A 16536-nucleotide genomic window follows, 5' to 3' on the forward strand; every position below is an offset into this window, starting at 1 on the left:
GGCTCCTGAGTCCTAGTTGAGGTCTATCACTAGCATATATCACTTAACACCAGTTTTAACTGATAGTGCCACACTAATTGTTACTTTTACTTGTAATTTGAGTCCACTGCAGAGCCTAGCAGACTCTGGACTGCTGTAAAGGCTGCCTTTGAATGCCAACGGTCTGGTAAAGAGTACTGTTTATTTTACCCAGTACATTTTGAATTGTAAATATGTTCTGGTCACAGACAAAACATACCTGTAAGATTTTAGGGGATAAAAATGATAGCAAAAATTGTAACTGAATAACCTTTGGGGTAAGAAAGTATTCTCAAAGAATATGGTTTACCTCTCATTTTAGAGATCTCCTGGCCTGATCATCACTAACATTTCATGAGAAAATGAAGGAATTTGGTTAATACCTGCTGTCTAAAAATTAAATGAATTAAAATGAGATGCTATTTTTAAATGTTTAGAATTAACATCCAAATAAATAGCTTGTCTTGTTGATTACAAGCCAAGAGTAGCTTCAGGAGGCTGAAGCTATAAGCCAAGCCAATATATGAGAAAAATCACATCCATAGTTTCTCAAGAATATGGAAAAGTGTTACAAATGGCATTGTTTCTATAGAGAGTGCAATATATGGTACTAGAAACTGTTTCTATGTAGGAATTCTATAGTGTATCATTTCATCCATTCTTCCAACGAGAAGGGATAAATAGATCAACTGTATAGGTGGTATGCTTTTTTTTTCCTTACAATAATAAGTGAAATGAGTAGATTCTCTTTGCATGGACTACGTAATATGTGGATTTCATGTTTGCCATCTTACAGGGAGTTATTTATATATGAAATCTCGTGGACATGAGATTGCGAATGTGTGATTTACAGGCAAAGAAAAAAGACAGCTCTAAATCCTAGTGCTCTACATTTCAAATTTCTGGCTGATCTATAAGCCTTTTAAAGCCCATGTTATTAAGCAATTCAAAATTTCTATGGCTGTATATGTTTAGCTAACATTAACTGCTCAACTAGCCACCCTGTGGCATTTTGCACGCTATTCTTCATTTTTACCATCTATATTTTTTCTCCTATTTTTTCCGTCTATATTTTTTCTCCTCTGGCTTTTTCAGAAATGTTATTCCTATTTCTGTCACACTGTCGCCTTTTAGTCTGTCTTGCAAAAATGTAACATCAGCAGCCAAATGAACCTAGGAAAGAAAAAAAATAAAACAGGCCTGCGTCATTCAGGTTTTAAATAAAAGCTCTCTAAATTTTTTGTCTTTTTTTTTCAGCTTTATTTACCCCATACGGAGCTGATTTTCCTTATGGAGTAATAAAAGTAAGCTTGTTCTTGGACGAAGGGCCCTTTACTGTGTCCTCCAGAGATGGTCTGATTGTGTGTCAGCTCGGTAGTGTGGGTCTGCAAAGAAAAGGGCGGTCCTGGCCAGGCCCAACTTGGATGACTCTGGGGCGAGCCCAGAGATGTGGACCCATTTATGGTCACAGCGCAGGTCTGAACTATGGATCCGTCTCAAGAGGAATACAAATTCCCAACTCAAAGATGCCTTGACTCAGTGTGCCTTGCCAAGCAGAACTCCCAAGGATAAATGGGTTCTTAAACAATTCCCCTGCAACTGACTTGCTATAAATCATTTTGTCATTAGCTAAATAACATAATCACTTGTCACTCAACGACAATAGTTTGAGAGCGTTGAAAAAATATCAACTAAATAAAGTTTACATATAAAATTAAAGACTGAAATTACAGACATGCATATGTGATACCCAGGCCTTCTTTTCCACTGGCAAGAATTTCCCGTTTCCCAGACATTGAAGTAAGCCCTAAGGGCTTACTTCTCTATTTATTAAAATGTATTCACGTAAAAACAGCATGATATTGCTGACCTACTCTCAACAGAGCGTCGAGCTATTTTAAGTCATTGGGGTAAATAAGATAAATAAGCAAAAGTACCTAGTAAAAGCAAATAATAAGTGAAAAAGCCTGCGTCTGGTAGGCAATTTATTATTATTTATTACATCTTATCTGACTCACTCCCCTCTCTCACTAAGAATTCTTGGCCAACCAGTCTGGATTGAGTAACCCATAGACTTCGGTATGGCAAATTATCTGACTCATACAGGGTGCAAAAACCATGCCTTTGTGATGCTTGCCACCCAATAGAAGGATGTAGACTGCACTCTGAAATATAGAAGCTAAATTCACCCTTATTTTTATCCACATAGGATCTTTTTTCGTCTTTGCCAAAACTTAACAGCAAATCAATGAAAATAACAAGGAGATGAATTTGAAACTATTTGCATATTTGGGGTCACATGAGCTCTGACACGTATTTGTCATTCAGCATAGTAATCAACTGTTATCCATGAAAGCTGGAGACTTTCTTATCCTATTTTTGCCTTGGTTTTATGGTTCATCTCGTTGCCCATTAGCTCCCAGAACTCTTCCCTTCCCCTTTCTTGATTTCACGGCCATTGATTGTAGGGCAAGCCTAAAAAAATGTTAGAGCATGGAGGACCTGTGTGAATAACACATTATTTGTATTGTTTTACTCTTTTGGATTACCTGTTATTATATCCTTCCCCTAATTATCACAAATAACTGAAAATTATACCCATGTCTCACTATTGGGTAGGTCAACACATGTCTTACCTTTAGCTGCTTTGTGGTCCCAACATTCTTAATAGCGAAGCTTCTGGAAAATTGAGACTCTGTTGACTGTTACCTCTTCCTAAGCTGCCCTTGTCTCACCAGTCTTTGAGAGATTATCTTCTTCTCCCTCCACTTTCCCAAAACAGCTTTTACCAGGGTCCTTCCTGACCTTTTGATCCCTAAATGTGAATATTTTTTAGGTCTTGTTTTACTTTGCCTCTCTGCCGTCCTTGAGCTTGTGAATCAATCCTTCTTGAAATAGTCTCCTCCCTTGTTTCTATAGCTCCATTCTTTCCTGGTGTTTTTCCTACCTCTGATTACTCCTCCTTGGTATCCTTTGCAGTCTTTGACTTCTCTGTTTAACCTGCTCATTATATTTTGTTGCTTCCTAGGGTCCCATCTGTGACTCCTTTTTCTTCTTACTCTACATGCTCTCTCTAGGCATTCTTTGATAGTTCCAATGCCTGTTTGGTCCACTTCTCTCTGTGACTTCCAGACATGTATAACAACTGCTGAGTGGGTATCATCACTTGTGTGGGGGTTAGACACCTCAATCCCAGCAGCTTCCAAAACGAACTCCTCACTTTGTCTCTTCTAATCCCCAACGCCCCCAGTATACTCCTCCTGGTTTTACTCTCTTGGTTAATAGCACATCCATCCCTACATGTTGCTCAGAAACCTAAAAAGAGTTCCTGAATCCTTTTCTCAATCTTGTCCCTTTAAGCCAACTAATAGCATAGTCTTATCTGTCCTGCCTTCTCAGAGTTGTTCAAATCTGTCTTCTCTCCGCTCCTACTGTCAGTGCTTTGTTGTGGTTTTACTGGAGGTTACCATTATCAGCTTCCTAACTGCTCTCCCCTGCCCTCCAGCCCTGTCCCCTCCTGTACACTTTCACTTTGTTGACAAAGGAATGAAATTCCTAAAACACAAATATCAAAATATTCATTTCCCTGTTATAAACCTATAATGGGTCATGGCTGTTTTCAACATAAAAATCCAAATTCCTAAGCTTGTCATATGAATCCTTGTTTTTTTTCATCAGCCCCTATAAAGAATTTAAATCTACTTTCTCATGACCTGTCTCACCCTACATGTCACTCATACTGAACTAATTCAAGTTCCTTGTTCCTTGAATAAAACATTCTTCTTGTGCTTTTGGACATGCTGCTCCTTTTACCTGGAATATTATTTTCCCCTGCTTACCTTACCCCAAGACCTTTGCCTCTTTTTTTTTTTTTTTTTTGGTGGAAGATTATCCCTGAGCTAACATCTGCCACCAACCCTCTTCTTTTTTCTGAGGAAGAGTGGCCCTGAGCTAACATCCATGCCCATCTGCCTCTACTTTATATGACAGCATGGCTTGACAAGTGGTGCGTATGTCCTCACCCAGAACCTGAACCGGTGAACCCCGAGCTGTAGAAGTGGAACGTGCGAACTTAACCACTGCACCACTGGGCCGGCCATGCCTCATTTCGTATTTAGCCTTCAAATGCTATCTTAGAGTGGCTCTAGGAAGTCTTCCCTGCCCCCGAACCGTGCCCCCTCCCTCAAGGTCCTCCCATAGCCCTTAGGTACACTGCTTTACACACCTGATTTCTCCACAGGACAGAAGATTTTTGAAGGACAGCAACTATGTCTTGCTCTTTTTTGTAACTTCAGTGCCTGACACTTAGCAGATGCTAATAATTGTCTTAGCTAAAACAATGAATAATTCAGGTGTGGAAGCCAGCCTCCAAAGTGGCCTGCAATGATCCCCACCTCCTGCTACTCATGCCCTCAGGTAGTCCCCTCCCACATTGCACCAGGGTTGGCAGCACCTGTTGTGATTAGACCTACAAAGAGCCCTATGTGGCAAGGAACTTCCTGAAGCCTCTAGCCAACTGCCAGCAAGGCACTGAGACCGAGTGAATGAGGTTGGAAGTAGATTCTCCAGGCTCAGTCAAGTCTTCAGAGACTGCAGCCCTGGCCAACAGCTTGACTGCATCTGCATTTAGCTGTGAAAGGCTCTGAGCCACAACCACCCAGCCAAGACTCTCCCAGATTTCTGATCCTCAGAAACTGTGTGAGATAATAAATGTCTGTTGTTTTAAGCGGCTCTATTTTGGGGTAATTTGTTACATGGCACTGCATAACGAATATACCCGGCAAAATGAAGTATGTACTTTACCATTTCCAGGGCACCTCTGATAATCCCACAGAGTAAATTACAGTAGCACAGAGAAGACCGTCCAGCGGGGAGCTCTTCCACAAACTCCACCAGAGGATTCTTGTCTAGAATCAGAGAAAATTCGTTTCTGCTTGAATTGTTACAGGTCACACTTGGTGTAATTCCCAAGTACATCTTGAAAGCAACCTAATAAAGAGGAAAAACAAATTACTAAAATTTGGTCTAGAACAAGTGTCTACTAGTAGGGCAGCCAATACCCTGTTCCAGGTGGTGCAAAATGGGTATGCGTGTGGAGCTTATAGTCAGGAAGTCTGGGTTCACTCCTAGCTTTGGAACTTACTGACCCTATGACTTGTATAAGTCTTAAGGTCTTTTATTTTTATGCAACCTCCTAAGGGACTAGTTTTCTGTGAAAAAAATATGGTTTATGAAACACAGAATTAAGGCATCATTTTCAAAAAAAAATCTTTTTCAGAAATAAATATCTTTTACCAGGGTAAAAAATTAAAATATTATTAATCATCAACACACTACTATATTTGTCATACTGAGCCTAGTAAAGGATAGGATCTGGAATTAGGACCAGAAGGGGACCGAGGACACATCTGCCACAATAGGAAGATGATAGAGCCAAGAACGTTACAGGAAGATTAGACCCCAAAAAGGGTGTGTTTTGGGAAATGAAGGGAGTAATATCACTAAGAATGACAAGTCTCTGAGAAGGAGCAAGGGGTTGGGGGAGAGGTGTATAGTCGAGTCATAAAAGAACTTCCCCCAAAAGTTTGCTGTTTTACAGGGCTTACAGAATTTCACAGTGCAGAGACAGAAACCTTGGAGGCTATTTCTTTTATAACGAATTTTCACAAACGAATAAACTGGGATTCGGAGAAGTAAAATGACATGTCCAAGGCTATACTATAACTTATTTCTTTGACTCCTAGTCCAAGCCAGTTTCTTTTCACAAAATGCACAGGCCCGGAATTTGAAGCTTATTAATGGAAAGTTGTCAGTTTGATATATTGTCATCATTCAAGTGCTTTAATTAATTTAATTTTTAAAATTAAGACCAGTATAAGAGAGAAATGGAAACAATTTCCTTGAATTATTTATAATTAGAAGTACTAAAATGTTCATTCTTCATTCATTCATTCATCCATTCATTCAATAGGTACTCATTGAGCGCTGCCTGTCTCGCACCGTGCCTGGCACACAGTGGGATTCAATAACTATTTGAAAAACAAATTATTAAATGAGCAGCCATTCTGTGTTTGACACCATGTTTAGATCCACAATACAAAAGAAAATAGCACATAGTTCCTCTTTTATAAAAGCTCATAGTCAAAAAGGGACTACAGATATTAAACAAGTAATTGCAACGGAATAAGTCCTACAAGTACAGTGTTGTATAGTAGGAGGCAATCCTGGAAATATTCAGAGGTAGTGACTTCTATCCTGCCATGAATCTTGAGGGAGAGTTTCCCAGGTGGACAAGGTGGGGTGGGAGAGATCTTCTAGGTGGAGGGAACATATCATGGAGATGAAATACCTTGATGAGGTTCAGGAGAGGTTGGCATCTATGAACTTGTGGGCAGTAGGAAGCCCTGAGGTGTGAGTAGGCTGGGGCAGAATTGAATTTCTGCTTTAGAGGGATCTCCTGCATGTCAGCATGGAGGGTGGATTTAGGGTTGAGCGTGGGGGTGGGCACGAGGTCAAAGGCAGAGATACCAATCAAGAGGTTACTGTGATAGTCTAGGAAAGAAATGATGAGGCTCTTTCTCATTTTGTCTTTCATTCAAAACTCAAACTCTCCCTAAACGTTTCCATATAAATTTCAAATAGCCCAAATCCTAAAACACGGTTCAAATCTCTAACACTAGTCAATTTAAAAGGCTATAAAATGAATCTTCCAGATCTTAAGTCAAAATAGTAAAAGTAGCAATCTTTAAGAAGCAAGAGAAAAAAACCACCATGAGACTCCAGGCTTGGAGACGATTTGGCTCCCTATCAATTGGCTGAAACCCATTTCTGCTAAGGTTGATTCCTCTGGCTGGAAAATTCCTAGACTATTATTTATATGATTGAGAATCAGAAATCCAAGCCCCATGAAAATAACATAAAAATGGAGGCTGTGTGCTTTGAATTTACTCTAATTCTCAGTCTTTTGGCACTGGTTTCATGGACCAATATACAACAGTAGGAGGCATTATCTGAACATAGTTGGGAAATGTTCATTCCTAGGGAATGACATTATTTCCTTATCTGGCTGAATTCAGCCTGAGAAGGAGGACTGTTGTTTCTAATGAAGAAAGAGCTCCACCCTCGGCCAGTGCCACAGCTGCTCTGCCAATGAATAAGAGCAAAGCATTTTCCCTCTTTGTGTATCTCCAACATGGATGCTTTTCAGGGGATTTTAAAATTCTTCCTTAACCAGAAAACTGCTATTGGCTACAGCTTCCTGGCTCTGCTGACCGTGGGAGGTGAGCGTCTCTTTTCACTCGTGGCTTTTAAGTGCCCCTGCAGCACTGAGAATATGGTCTATGGGCTGGTTTTCCTTTTCGCTCCCGCCTGGGTGTTACTGATCCTGGGATTCTCTCTGAACAACCGGTCCTGGAGACTCTTCACAGGCTGTTGTGTGAATCCCAGGAAAATCTTCTCCAGACGTCACAGCAGCCGCTTCTTCTGTGTCCTCAGCCAGATCACTCTGAGTTCGTTGGTGGCACCAATGATGTGGCTTTCTGTGGCTTTGCTCAATGGGACTTTTTATGAATGTGCCATGAGCGGGACGAAAAGTTCAAGCCTCCTGGGACTGATTTGCAAGGGCAAGCCCAAAGAGTGCTGGGAAGAACTTCACAAAGTATCTTGTGGCAAGACCAGCATGACACCCACAGACAATGAAGAATTGAAACTGTCCCTGCAAGCCCAGTCTCAGGTAAGAGAGGACAAGCTCGCCTTGCCCTCCCAGCGCGAGCCTGAAGCTTTTTCTCCACTCCTTTCAGCCAGGGCTGAGACTGAATCCCGCTAGAACATTCCGAAACGAAATGGAAATTGGAACAAGATGCAGCATTAAGACAATCTCGGGAAAAGCTTTTTAGAGCTTAGATGGCTCAGTAGAATTGCTGATTGGGTTGTCTTTTCCATTTCCAGAAAGAAAATATCCTCTGGGTGATGCATATGTAAATACTTAAGTACTTGAAAACAATCTCTCTGGGTTGACTTTGTAAATAATGCATGACACTAACTCATAATTGAGTGTTAATGGCAGAGCTGTAATTAGAAATTACTGCCTTCTATCAATTAGTTATTTGCAAACTTGTTTCTCAGAAACACACACATAGTATTCATCTATTAAAATATAGCTGAACCAAATGAGCTAATACTTCTCAAAGTTGCATGTAATATAATTAGTGTAGGGATTCCCTTGAATGATTTCTGGCAACTGCTATCTCTATTGTAAACACTGTCAAGACTCAGAAGAATTTCCCGCAGAAAGTAGGACTTGGCAGTCTTTAAATAGCCGTCAGTGAAAAGGGACCATATTCTCCACGGAGGTTACGCCCTATGCTCTTTGTACCGTACAGCTAAAAAAGTTCTTACATTACTTTAGAGACTCGAGACTGGGGGCATTGTTTTATCTAACAGAAAGAAATCACAGCTGATACAGGGAAGTAGCTTGACATCCTTGCAGACACAGGAACACAAATCCAGATGTGAAGCCTTGCCCTGGCCTCAGGAAAAGACTGAATTCCTACTTGTGAGTAGTAAGAATTGCATTCCCCAAACCAAACAAGCAACAAGAGTAGATAAACAGATCCACAATTTGTCAGGAATGCTATTTGTTTAAGAATAAATGCACTGAAAATAGTATAATTTTGTATTTTCCACAACGACTTGCCTTTATGACAACATGTCCAGGCAAAGTCTGTTTTTTTTAAAAAAAAAATTTTAATGAGGCATAATTGACATCAAAGTCTGTTTTTAAAATCATACATTCCAAAGCTGGTTGGTAGTATAGTCATAGTCTTTTCAGAAACTGAAAACCTAAAAATGACCCTAAACAAAGTCTTTTGTTTAATTCATGAAGTGCATCTTAGATAAAAACATGCCAAGCTCCCAAATGTCTTCCCTTTTTTGTTGAAGGAAGGTATTAATTATGAACATTGTGATACAATGAGTGATTTATGGTTGATGTCCTCAGGCCCCTGGCTCCATTCAGTTAGTGCCAGATCCAAACACTTATCACTGTGTGAGCTTTTCTTCTCTAAACACGGGTATAAGGAAATCACACACATCCTGTCACAGCTCAGCCTGGGCACTCTGACCTGTTTACTTCTCAGCAGAATGAGAAGGACCTGGGGCTGATTCCCGGGGGAGGATGCATGGGGGATGTGAACAAGAGGAGCCGTATCCATAGCAGGTGCTGACTGCATGATTCAGGCAGGAAGGAGCAACAAACAGTCCAGGCCAATAGTTGGGTATGTGGGCGGGGGTGGAAAAAGTGCCCCATCCATGGGTTGGGCAGAGAAACAAGAACTCCTGCTGGGTGGCTCTCTGTTCTTAAGGAAGGTAGAGTGGAGTAGTGACAAGAACTCTGCCTTGGGGTTGGTTAGCCTTGGGTTTGAATCCTGATTCTACCACTTACCAGCTCTGTGACCTAGAGCTAGTGGTTTGACCTCTCTGAGCCCCAGTTTCCTCTAGTTGGGTAGTAACACCTACCTTGGAGAGTTGTTGGAAGGTTTAGAGATAATGGACATAGATGGGCATAAAGCTGCTGGCACATGGTAAGTGTCCTCAATTCTAAATTGGTGAGAAAATTGAGATAAGAGACTCAGTCAGAATGCTACAATATTGAGGGCTATTTATGGCTGGTGTAGGAGCATCTCTGTGTCTAGTTAGATTCTGGGTACCGTGAATTGGAGAAGAACAAGAGGGCTCAGTGCTCAGCACTCAAATGAGAGCAAGGTGATGCTAAGGTGATGCAGTACGGGGGCGGGAGGTCTGAAACTGATCAAATAGGTTATGACTCAAGCAGAAACGGCTCAGATACTGGTGAGAAGGCTGCTCCCACACAGGAGGCATGGCGGTGGGGAAAGAAGAAGGCAGAAGATGCAGAAAAGAGAAAGTTCTGAGGCAGCCAACCACAAGTGATTCCAAGTAAATATGAGGACTTTCATTCACTAGTCATAATGACAGGAAGGTACTACGAGTTCAGTAATGCTTTTACGTAAACGTATATACATTTGAAAAATAGTAGCAAGTGATAACAGCTAACACTGAATGCACATGTGTGTCCAGCATTGTTTCATTTTAATCTCCAAAATTACCCTCCAAAATTACTTTAGATGAGTAACCCCATTTTACAACTGAGGAGACTGAGGCACAGAGAGCACCCATCGTAAGGGAAAGTTGGGCCAATCCAGGGTTGGCATTCTTCTGGAGTCTGAGACCCTGCACAATAGTTCCATGGTCTGAGCCAGAGTTTAGAAGCCACTGATTCAAAGCAATGAGCTTATCTATGGTTCCGGTACAGTCTGAACGGGCTCCTCTGCAGATTTCTGTTTCCATTTTCAAATAGGCCCATCAGCTGAGAAATACTAAGGGTCGTTTAACTAAAATGTCAAGAGAAACTTTGAAAGAGCTCTGTTGGTCGTTTAAATATGAAATTAATTCCAATCATGAAAAATATAATTAGAACAAAAAAGTTTAGAAGTTGAGCTATTTAGACTTCTGCTTTTAAAATTCAGGAAAAAAAACCCCAGCTGAACCAGTTTGTATTCAGAGAGGAATTTTTTTCCAATGCTTGAAAACACCTGGCTAAGGAACTGGTCATTTGCTCAAATGACCACATTTACTCACACACAGAATTCTTTCCTCTAATAGCTAATACTATCTGAGGACTTGGTTTATCCAATTCTTGGATAATCTATACATTTTACTCTTTTCCATTTGCCTGGCTTCTGGTTATTTCTTCGCATACCTGCAACAGTGTGTAGGTTAGAGATTAGAGATTAGGGAAACCCTAATTTTATTTGACAGTTAAAAAGTTAAGATGAAGGGGACCAGCCCCGTGGCTGAGTGGTTAAGTTTGTGCGCTCTGCTGCGGCAGCCCAGGGTTTCGCTGGTTCAGATCCTGGGCGCAGACATGGCACCGCTCATCAAGCCACTCTGAGGTGGCGTCCCACATAGCACAACCAGAGGCACTCGCAACTAGAATATACAACTATGTATTGGGGGGCTTTGAGAAGAAGAAAAAGAAGAAAAAAAGAAGATTGGCAACAGATGTTAGCTCAGGTGCCAATCTTTATAAAAAATTAAGATGAAGGATTTCAACTGAGATGTGGCAGTGACTGTGGTATTAATTTAGCCATACCCTTCCTGATGACAACCACTTGGCTCCCTGAGAAGTGGCCTTGCCTTTACATGTCCTCAATATTTCTTTCTTTCTAAGATTCTAGGATGGTGCCTGATTTGTTCAGCATCCTTCTTCTCTCTGCTCACCACCTGTTATGCTCGCTGCCGATCCAAAGTTAGCTACCTTCAGCTGAGTTTTTGGAAGACCTACGTACAAAAAGAGAAGGAGCATTTGGAAAACATGTTCCTGGAGTACGCCAACAAGCTGAGTGAGAGAAACCTGAAATGCTTTTTTGAAAACAAGAGGCCAGATGTCTTCCCCATGCCCACCTTTGCAGCCTGGGAGGCTGCTTCAGAGCTGCATTCTTTTGACCAAAGCCGGCAACATTACAGCACCCTCCATAAGGTGGTGGAAGACGGTCTGGAGCTTAGCCCTGAGGTCGATGAGACCACGATGGTCCTTGTGGGTACTGCCCACAATGTTTAGTTCATCCATCATCACTGACTCACGGTGTCCAGGAGTACACTCATTCTGACATCTTCCTACTGCATCAACAGCAACTTGTAGATCTGTTTTCCTCACATTTAGTGCTCCTTTATAAGACAATAATACAAAGGGAAGCAGCTTTGCAGCTCCCCAGTGCAGATGGTGTCAGGATGTGTTTAAACTGATGCTGAGCAACTGGTCAAGGATGATGACAAAGGTGCTCTTCCATTGGTTGGGGGTTGGGCTCAGCCACTTCAAGTTCTGAGATTTTATGATTCGACACTGAGATTCATACAAGAAGGTCTGCCACTCTATAAATATTGGTCATGGCATCTGGGGACAGAAGCGGTGACTTGTGAGTGAGGTACTCAACATAGATTGTTGTGCAGGGTGAGACCTGTGGTGTAGTCAGTGGGAGTCCTTGTCCTATAAATCTATCTTATCGCCTTTCAAGGATGTATGAAATTCTACCATTTCAAATTCATTCCCTTGGAATCTGAAGATATCAGTTCTCAACAATAACCAATTGAGAGGATATGGTTCCTAAAATTCAGAGCTTATCACATGTTTCCACTGTGTACTGAAAGAATGTCCCTACAGGCAGGGCTGTATTATGACTCGTGTGGGTCCTAGGCACTTTTGCCTTCATGGACCCTGTCTACATTAAAAAATACACACACACATATATTTATAACTGTATTGATATAAAGACATGTTAATATTATATATTAAAACATTTTCTTCAACCTTCATTTATTTATTTCCTTCTGATTTTAAACGAAATTAAAAACACTTTTGTGGGACCCTGCAAGTATCATGGGCCCCAGGCACAGTCACTACTGTGATGAATGGGTAAGTTGACCCTGCCTCGAGGTCTGGGGAAGCTATTCAAAGCAGTGATGGTGTAAAACTGTTTTGTGGTTTTACATTTATAATAAATAATGCAAATTTTGCAACCTACTATGTAATATATCCATATTAGTTTAAATATATACACTTTTAAAAATTCTCCCTAAATCTCTGAGTAGAACTGATGCTTAAGGAAGAGGCACCATGTTTTATGCTGTGGCTCACACCTTATATCACTGGCAGTCCTTGTCTCCTATTTTGAGAATCTTGGGGATTAACTCCTTACTGCCATGGAACATTATTGAAAACTAGGGGGAGGACCCTATAGATTTTAGACCTGGATCATATCCTTGGGAACTCAAAGGTGCAGGGTCAGATGTGTGTGTGTAGGTAGAAGAGTGGGAGGTGGGGGCTGTGAGGTTGCAATATTTGAAATCTTATTTGGGTTGTAAATATGATATGTGATAAATGTTTACCAACTGGCTCTCAAAAAAGAAAAGAAGCCCTGAGTTGAAGTGTTTGATATGGTGTAACTTCAAGTTGCCAAGGTGATATCACTGAATGCAGAGTTAGGAAGAGATGCTAACCATGGCTCTCTTGAGCCAGTATGAGCTTTCAAGGAAGGTATTATAGATAGTGTGCCTTTGCATTTACATTGATTCTAGCCAAACCAACTTTGGTGCATCTGGGATTCACTTTAATAAAACCTAACTGTGATAAATTAAAGCTGGCTCAATGGCTCCAGCTGAGAGATGGGGTCACATTCTTCTCCTCACTACCAACCTTGAATCTAGTCTTAACAAACCAATAGAATGTACAGAAGTGAAGGCAGATTATGGAAGTGTTGCAGCCTATGCCTTGGTCTCTGGCAATGCTCAACCTGGTGGAAGCCAGAACCATGTAAGAAGTCCAATTACTTTGAGAGCTGCAAGCCCTGAAGAAGTTCAACCTAGCCAAGTGGAGAGACAGAGAGAAAAGAGACAGGGAGTGAGAAAGAGAAAAAGAGAGGGAGCGACAGAGTCCTGGCTAGACCCAACTGTTCCAATCATTCCGGATTAGGTGCCAGACATGTGAGCAAAGAAACCATTTTGGACATTCCAGCCTCAAGAGACAAGACATGGCGAAGAACCGGGCAACCCAACCAACAGCCACAACAAAGGTCCCAGATCTTTGCTCCTAGTGAAGTCACTTTAGACATCCAGACTTTTGAGCCACTCCATCTCAGGCTGCAGACATGGTAGAGCAGTCTGCACTATGTCCTGTCCAAATCCCTGAGCCAGAAAATCATGAGCTTAAATGAATGTTTCTTGTTTTAAGCCCTCAAATTTGGAGGCAGTTTGAAGCAGTAGATAGCCCGAACACCAACACATGAAAATCAGAATTTATTAAAGGAGAGAAGTTAGAGGCCAATTGGATTTATACATAGATTTATATGAAGATTATCTCTATGCATAGGCTTTTCCTTAATAATTTTTCCCTCTAGAATCCAGTCAGCAGTATATCCTCTATGAAATGATTTGATAGATGTTGAGTAGGTACCTCTCCATAATGGCTCCACCAAAGCCTGAGATTCCTTTTTAATTATTTCTGGTTAAACTTGGTTTAAAAGGAATATACTTCTGTGCTTTAAATTCTGTTTAAAATAACATGTTACTGAGAGGAGCAACATTATTTGTCATTAATACCTAGACAAAAATGGGAGTGGAGGATACAGGATAGGTTGGCCTTGAGTAAGCTGGAAACAGATTGGTCTTCTCGTTTGGCTCCTCAGAATGTCGTCTTCAGATCATCAGCATCAGCATCAAGAAGGACCTCGTCAGAAAGGCAGAACTACGGCCCCATTCCGACCTGTTGAATCAAGCCTGCAGTTTCACGTGATTCCTGTGTAATTTCAATGTAGATGTGCCAGAGCCCTGTTCTCAAACTTTAGCTCACATCAAAATCATCTGGAGGGCTTGTGAAAATGTGGACTGCTGAGCCCTAGCCCCAGAGCGTCCCATTTGGTAGGTCTGGGTTAAGGCAGGAGGATTTGCATTTCTAACGAGTTCTCGGGTGACGCTGACGCCGTTGTTCCAGAGAGCACATCTTGGGAACAACTCCTCTAAAGCACAAAGCAGCCCACACTGGGGAACACAGGAAGATAGGGCCTCACCCCAGATCTACCGAATCAGACCTCTTTGTCATGTTGCTATCAACCTGATAAGAACATGGGGTGCCTTTCCATTTATTCAAGGCTACCTTTTGTCCTTAGGAGTATTTTAAAGTCTTCCTTACTTAAGTTTTGCAAGTTTCTTGTACTTGTAGGTATTTTTCTTTGCTGCTATTGTAAACAGTTTCTTTTTTCCAACGTATCTTCTAAGTGATGGTTATTTGAGTACATGAAAAAGCTATTGCTTTGTGCATATCAATTTTATACCTCTCTACTGATTCTTTTATTCTCTTATTTTTTGTAGAGCTTTTCAGAATTAGAAAATAACCATTTTGCAACCCCTAATGACATAATACATCTGGACAATAGATAATGAATTCTAAACTACTAGGTGAAAGCATGAAAGGGTGAGGACCACGCAACTTGAAGCCACTTATCTATCTTAGCATCCCTAAAAATGGGACAACCAGATATCATGTGTCTCCTAATGAGATGCAATGCAAGAGTAAGTACACGGTACCATCTGTGAAATCTTTGTTTCCCCAAAAAACTAAATCTGAATCTAATGAAGTATTTAGACCTAACTACTAGTTTACAGGGAATATAGGCAACAGAAAACAAGTTAATTAGCACTATGAGAAAGTAACCGAGTAAATCTAGAATATCAGACATTCTATTTGACATATGACCCAGTTTTCCACAGACCAATGACATAAAAAAAAAGGAGAATAAAAGAGACATAACAACCAGAAGCAACACGTGGGCCTTATTTGTATCCTGCTTTAAAGAACCAAATGTAACAGGATATCTTTGAGATTATTTAGGGAAATATGAATGGGGAATAGGGAAATATTATTACATATTCTCTTTACATTTGTTTATGTTTGAAAAATTTCACAATAGTTTTGCAAAGAAATAAATTATATGCTCAACTCAGTTCTTTTGCTGAAATTTTGTCAATCTATTCCTTCTGGCCTGGAGTTTACCCTCTAGTATTATTCTCAGAAAAGGTCTCAGGAACACTGTTTCCTGAATTCTTACATATTCAAACTATTGACCTGTACTTGAAGGGCGGCTTATCTGGTTCATGCTTTCTATACATTTTAAGTGTTAATATAGCTCTATATTTTAAGTGTTACTCCATTATCTTTCACCACTGAACGTTGCTAAGGAAAAATCTGATTCCATCCTGATTTATTACTAATGTGATGTTTTTGCCTATATTTTCACAGGATTCTTTATCTTTAAAGTCAAATAACGTTACTAAATATGCCTTCAGATGGGTCTTTTGGGTTAATTTTCTCTGCTACAAGTTGTACTCTTTCATTATGGAGAAACATTTTCTTTTCAATCAAGAAAATGGAGTTTGTGAGTTTTCCCTTATTCTCCTCGTTGCTCTATGTGACTTTCAAGAAACTTTATGGTTTTGGATTCAGAACTAAGCAACTGCTATGTTCCTATTGGAATTTCTTTAATTTAATAGCAATTTAAAAAAACTGTGAGTCTTGTGGTCTTGATTCTTGTTTCACTTATTCCTACCCTCGCCTTCCATTTTGCTCTGCCATGCAACCAGAACAGAGTCAGTACTTGACTTTTTGACATTTGTAGCCCCTCACCTGTGAGGTAAGTACCAAGCACCAGTGGATCCGGATATGCACCTCTTATATGGTAGTGGCAAGGATGAAGATTTTTCTCTTTTGTGTGGTTGCTGCCTCGATTGTTATCATATATTCAAGCTAATCCCATCATTACCCAAAGGTCCCAAGAGAGCCTTGGCTGCCCAGAGGAGCTGACACAAGAGAGGGTCGAGCTCCAGTTCTAGTCATTTATAGCCATGGCTTCTGAATAAGCCTTAGTGAAGCCCAAAACGTGTCCTGAGACA

The 16536-nt window shown here is 40.7% G+C and overlaps 2 protein-coding genes across 3 annotated transcripts in view; one reads left to right on the top strand and one right to left on the bottom strand.

Annotated features, from left to right (window-relative positions):
- Positions 1–662: 662 nt before the first annotated feature.
- TRAPPC3L (trafficking protein particle complex subunit 3L) overlaps positions 663–16536 on the bottom strand; it is a 53649-nt gene continuing 37775 nt past the window's right edge. For both annotated transcript variants that reach the window (XM_070556877.1, XM_008518118.2), the window contains exons 4-5: positions 4822–5007; positions 663–1191 (exon numbers count right to left, since the gene is read on the bottom strand). In XM_070556877.1, the coding sequence (XP_070412978.1) occupies positions 1072–1191; positions 4822–5007 (306 nt within the window). In that variant the 3' untranslated portion in view covers positions 663–1071. The remainder of the gene's footprint in view (positions 1192–4821; positions 5008–16536) is intronic.
- Positions 7101–15590, top strand: CALHM5 (calcium homeostasis modulator family member 5). The gene is made up of 2 exons (XM_008518107.2): positions 7101–7750; positions 11267–15590. Exons 1-2 carry the CDS (start codon positions 7211–7213, stop codon positions 11654–11656), a joined length of 930 nt encoding a protein of 309 aa, XP_008516329.1. The 5' UTR covers positions 7101–7210; the 3' UTR covers positions 11657–15590.

This window comes from Equus przewalskii, chromosome 9 (genome assembly GCF_037783145.1).
Source record: "Equus przewalskii isolate Varuska chromosome 9, EquPr2, whole genome shotgun sequence".
Lineage (NCBI taxonomy): Eukaryota > Metazoa > Chordata > Mammalia > Perissodactyla > Equidae > Equus > Equus przewalskii.

Excerpts from the sequence above, each read along its gene's own strand:
- CALHM5 (XM_008518107.2), top strand. The coding sequence starts at position 7,211 with ATGGATGCTTTTCAGGGGATTTTAAAATTCTTCCTTAACCAGAAAACT. Across the intron at positions 7,751-11,266 it reads CCCTGCAAGCCCAGTCTCAG|ATTCTAGGATGGTGCCTGAT; the intron begins GTAAGAGAGGAC and ends TTTCTTTCTAAG.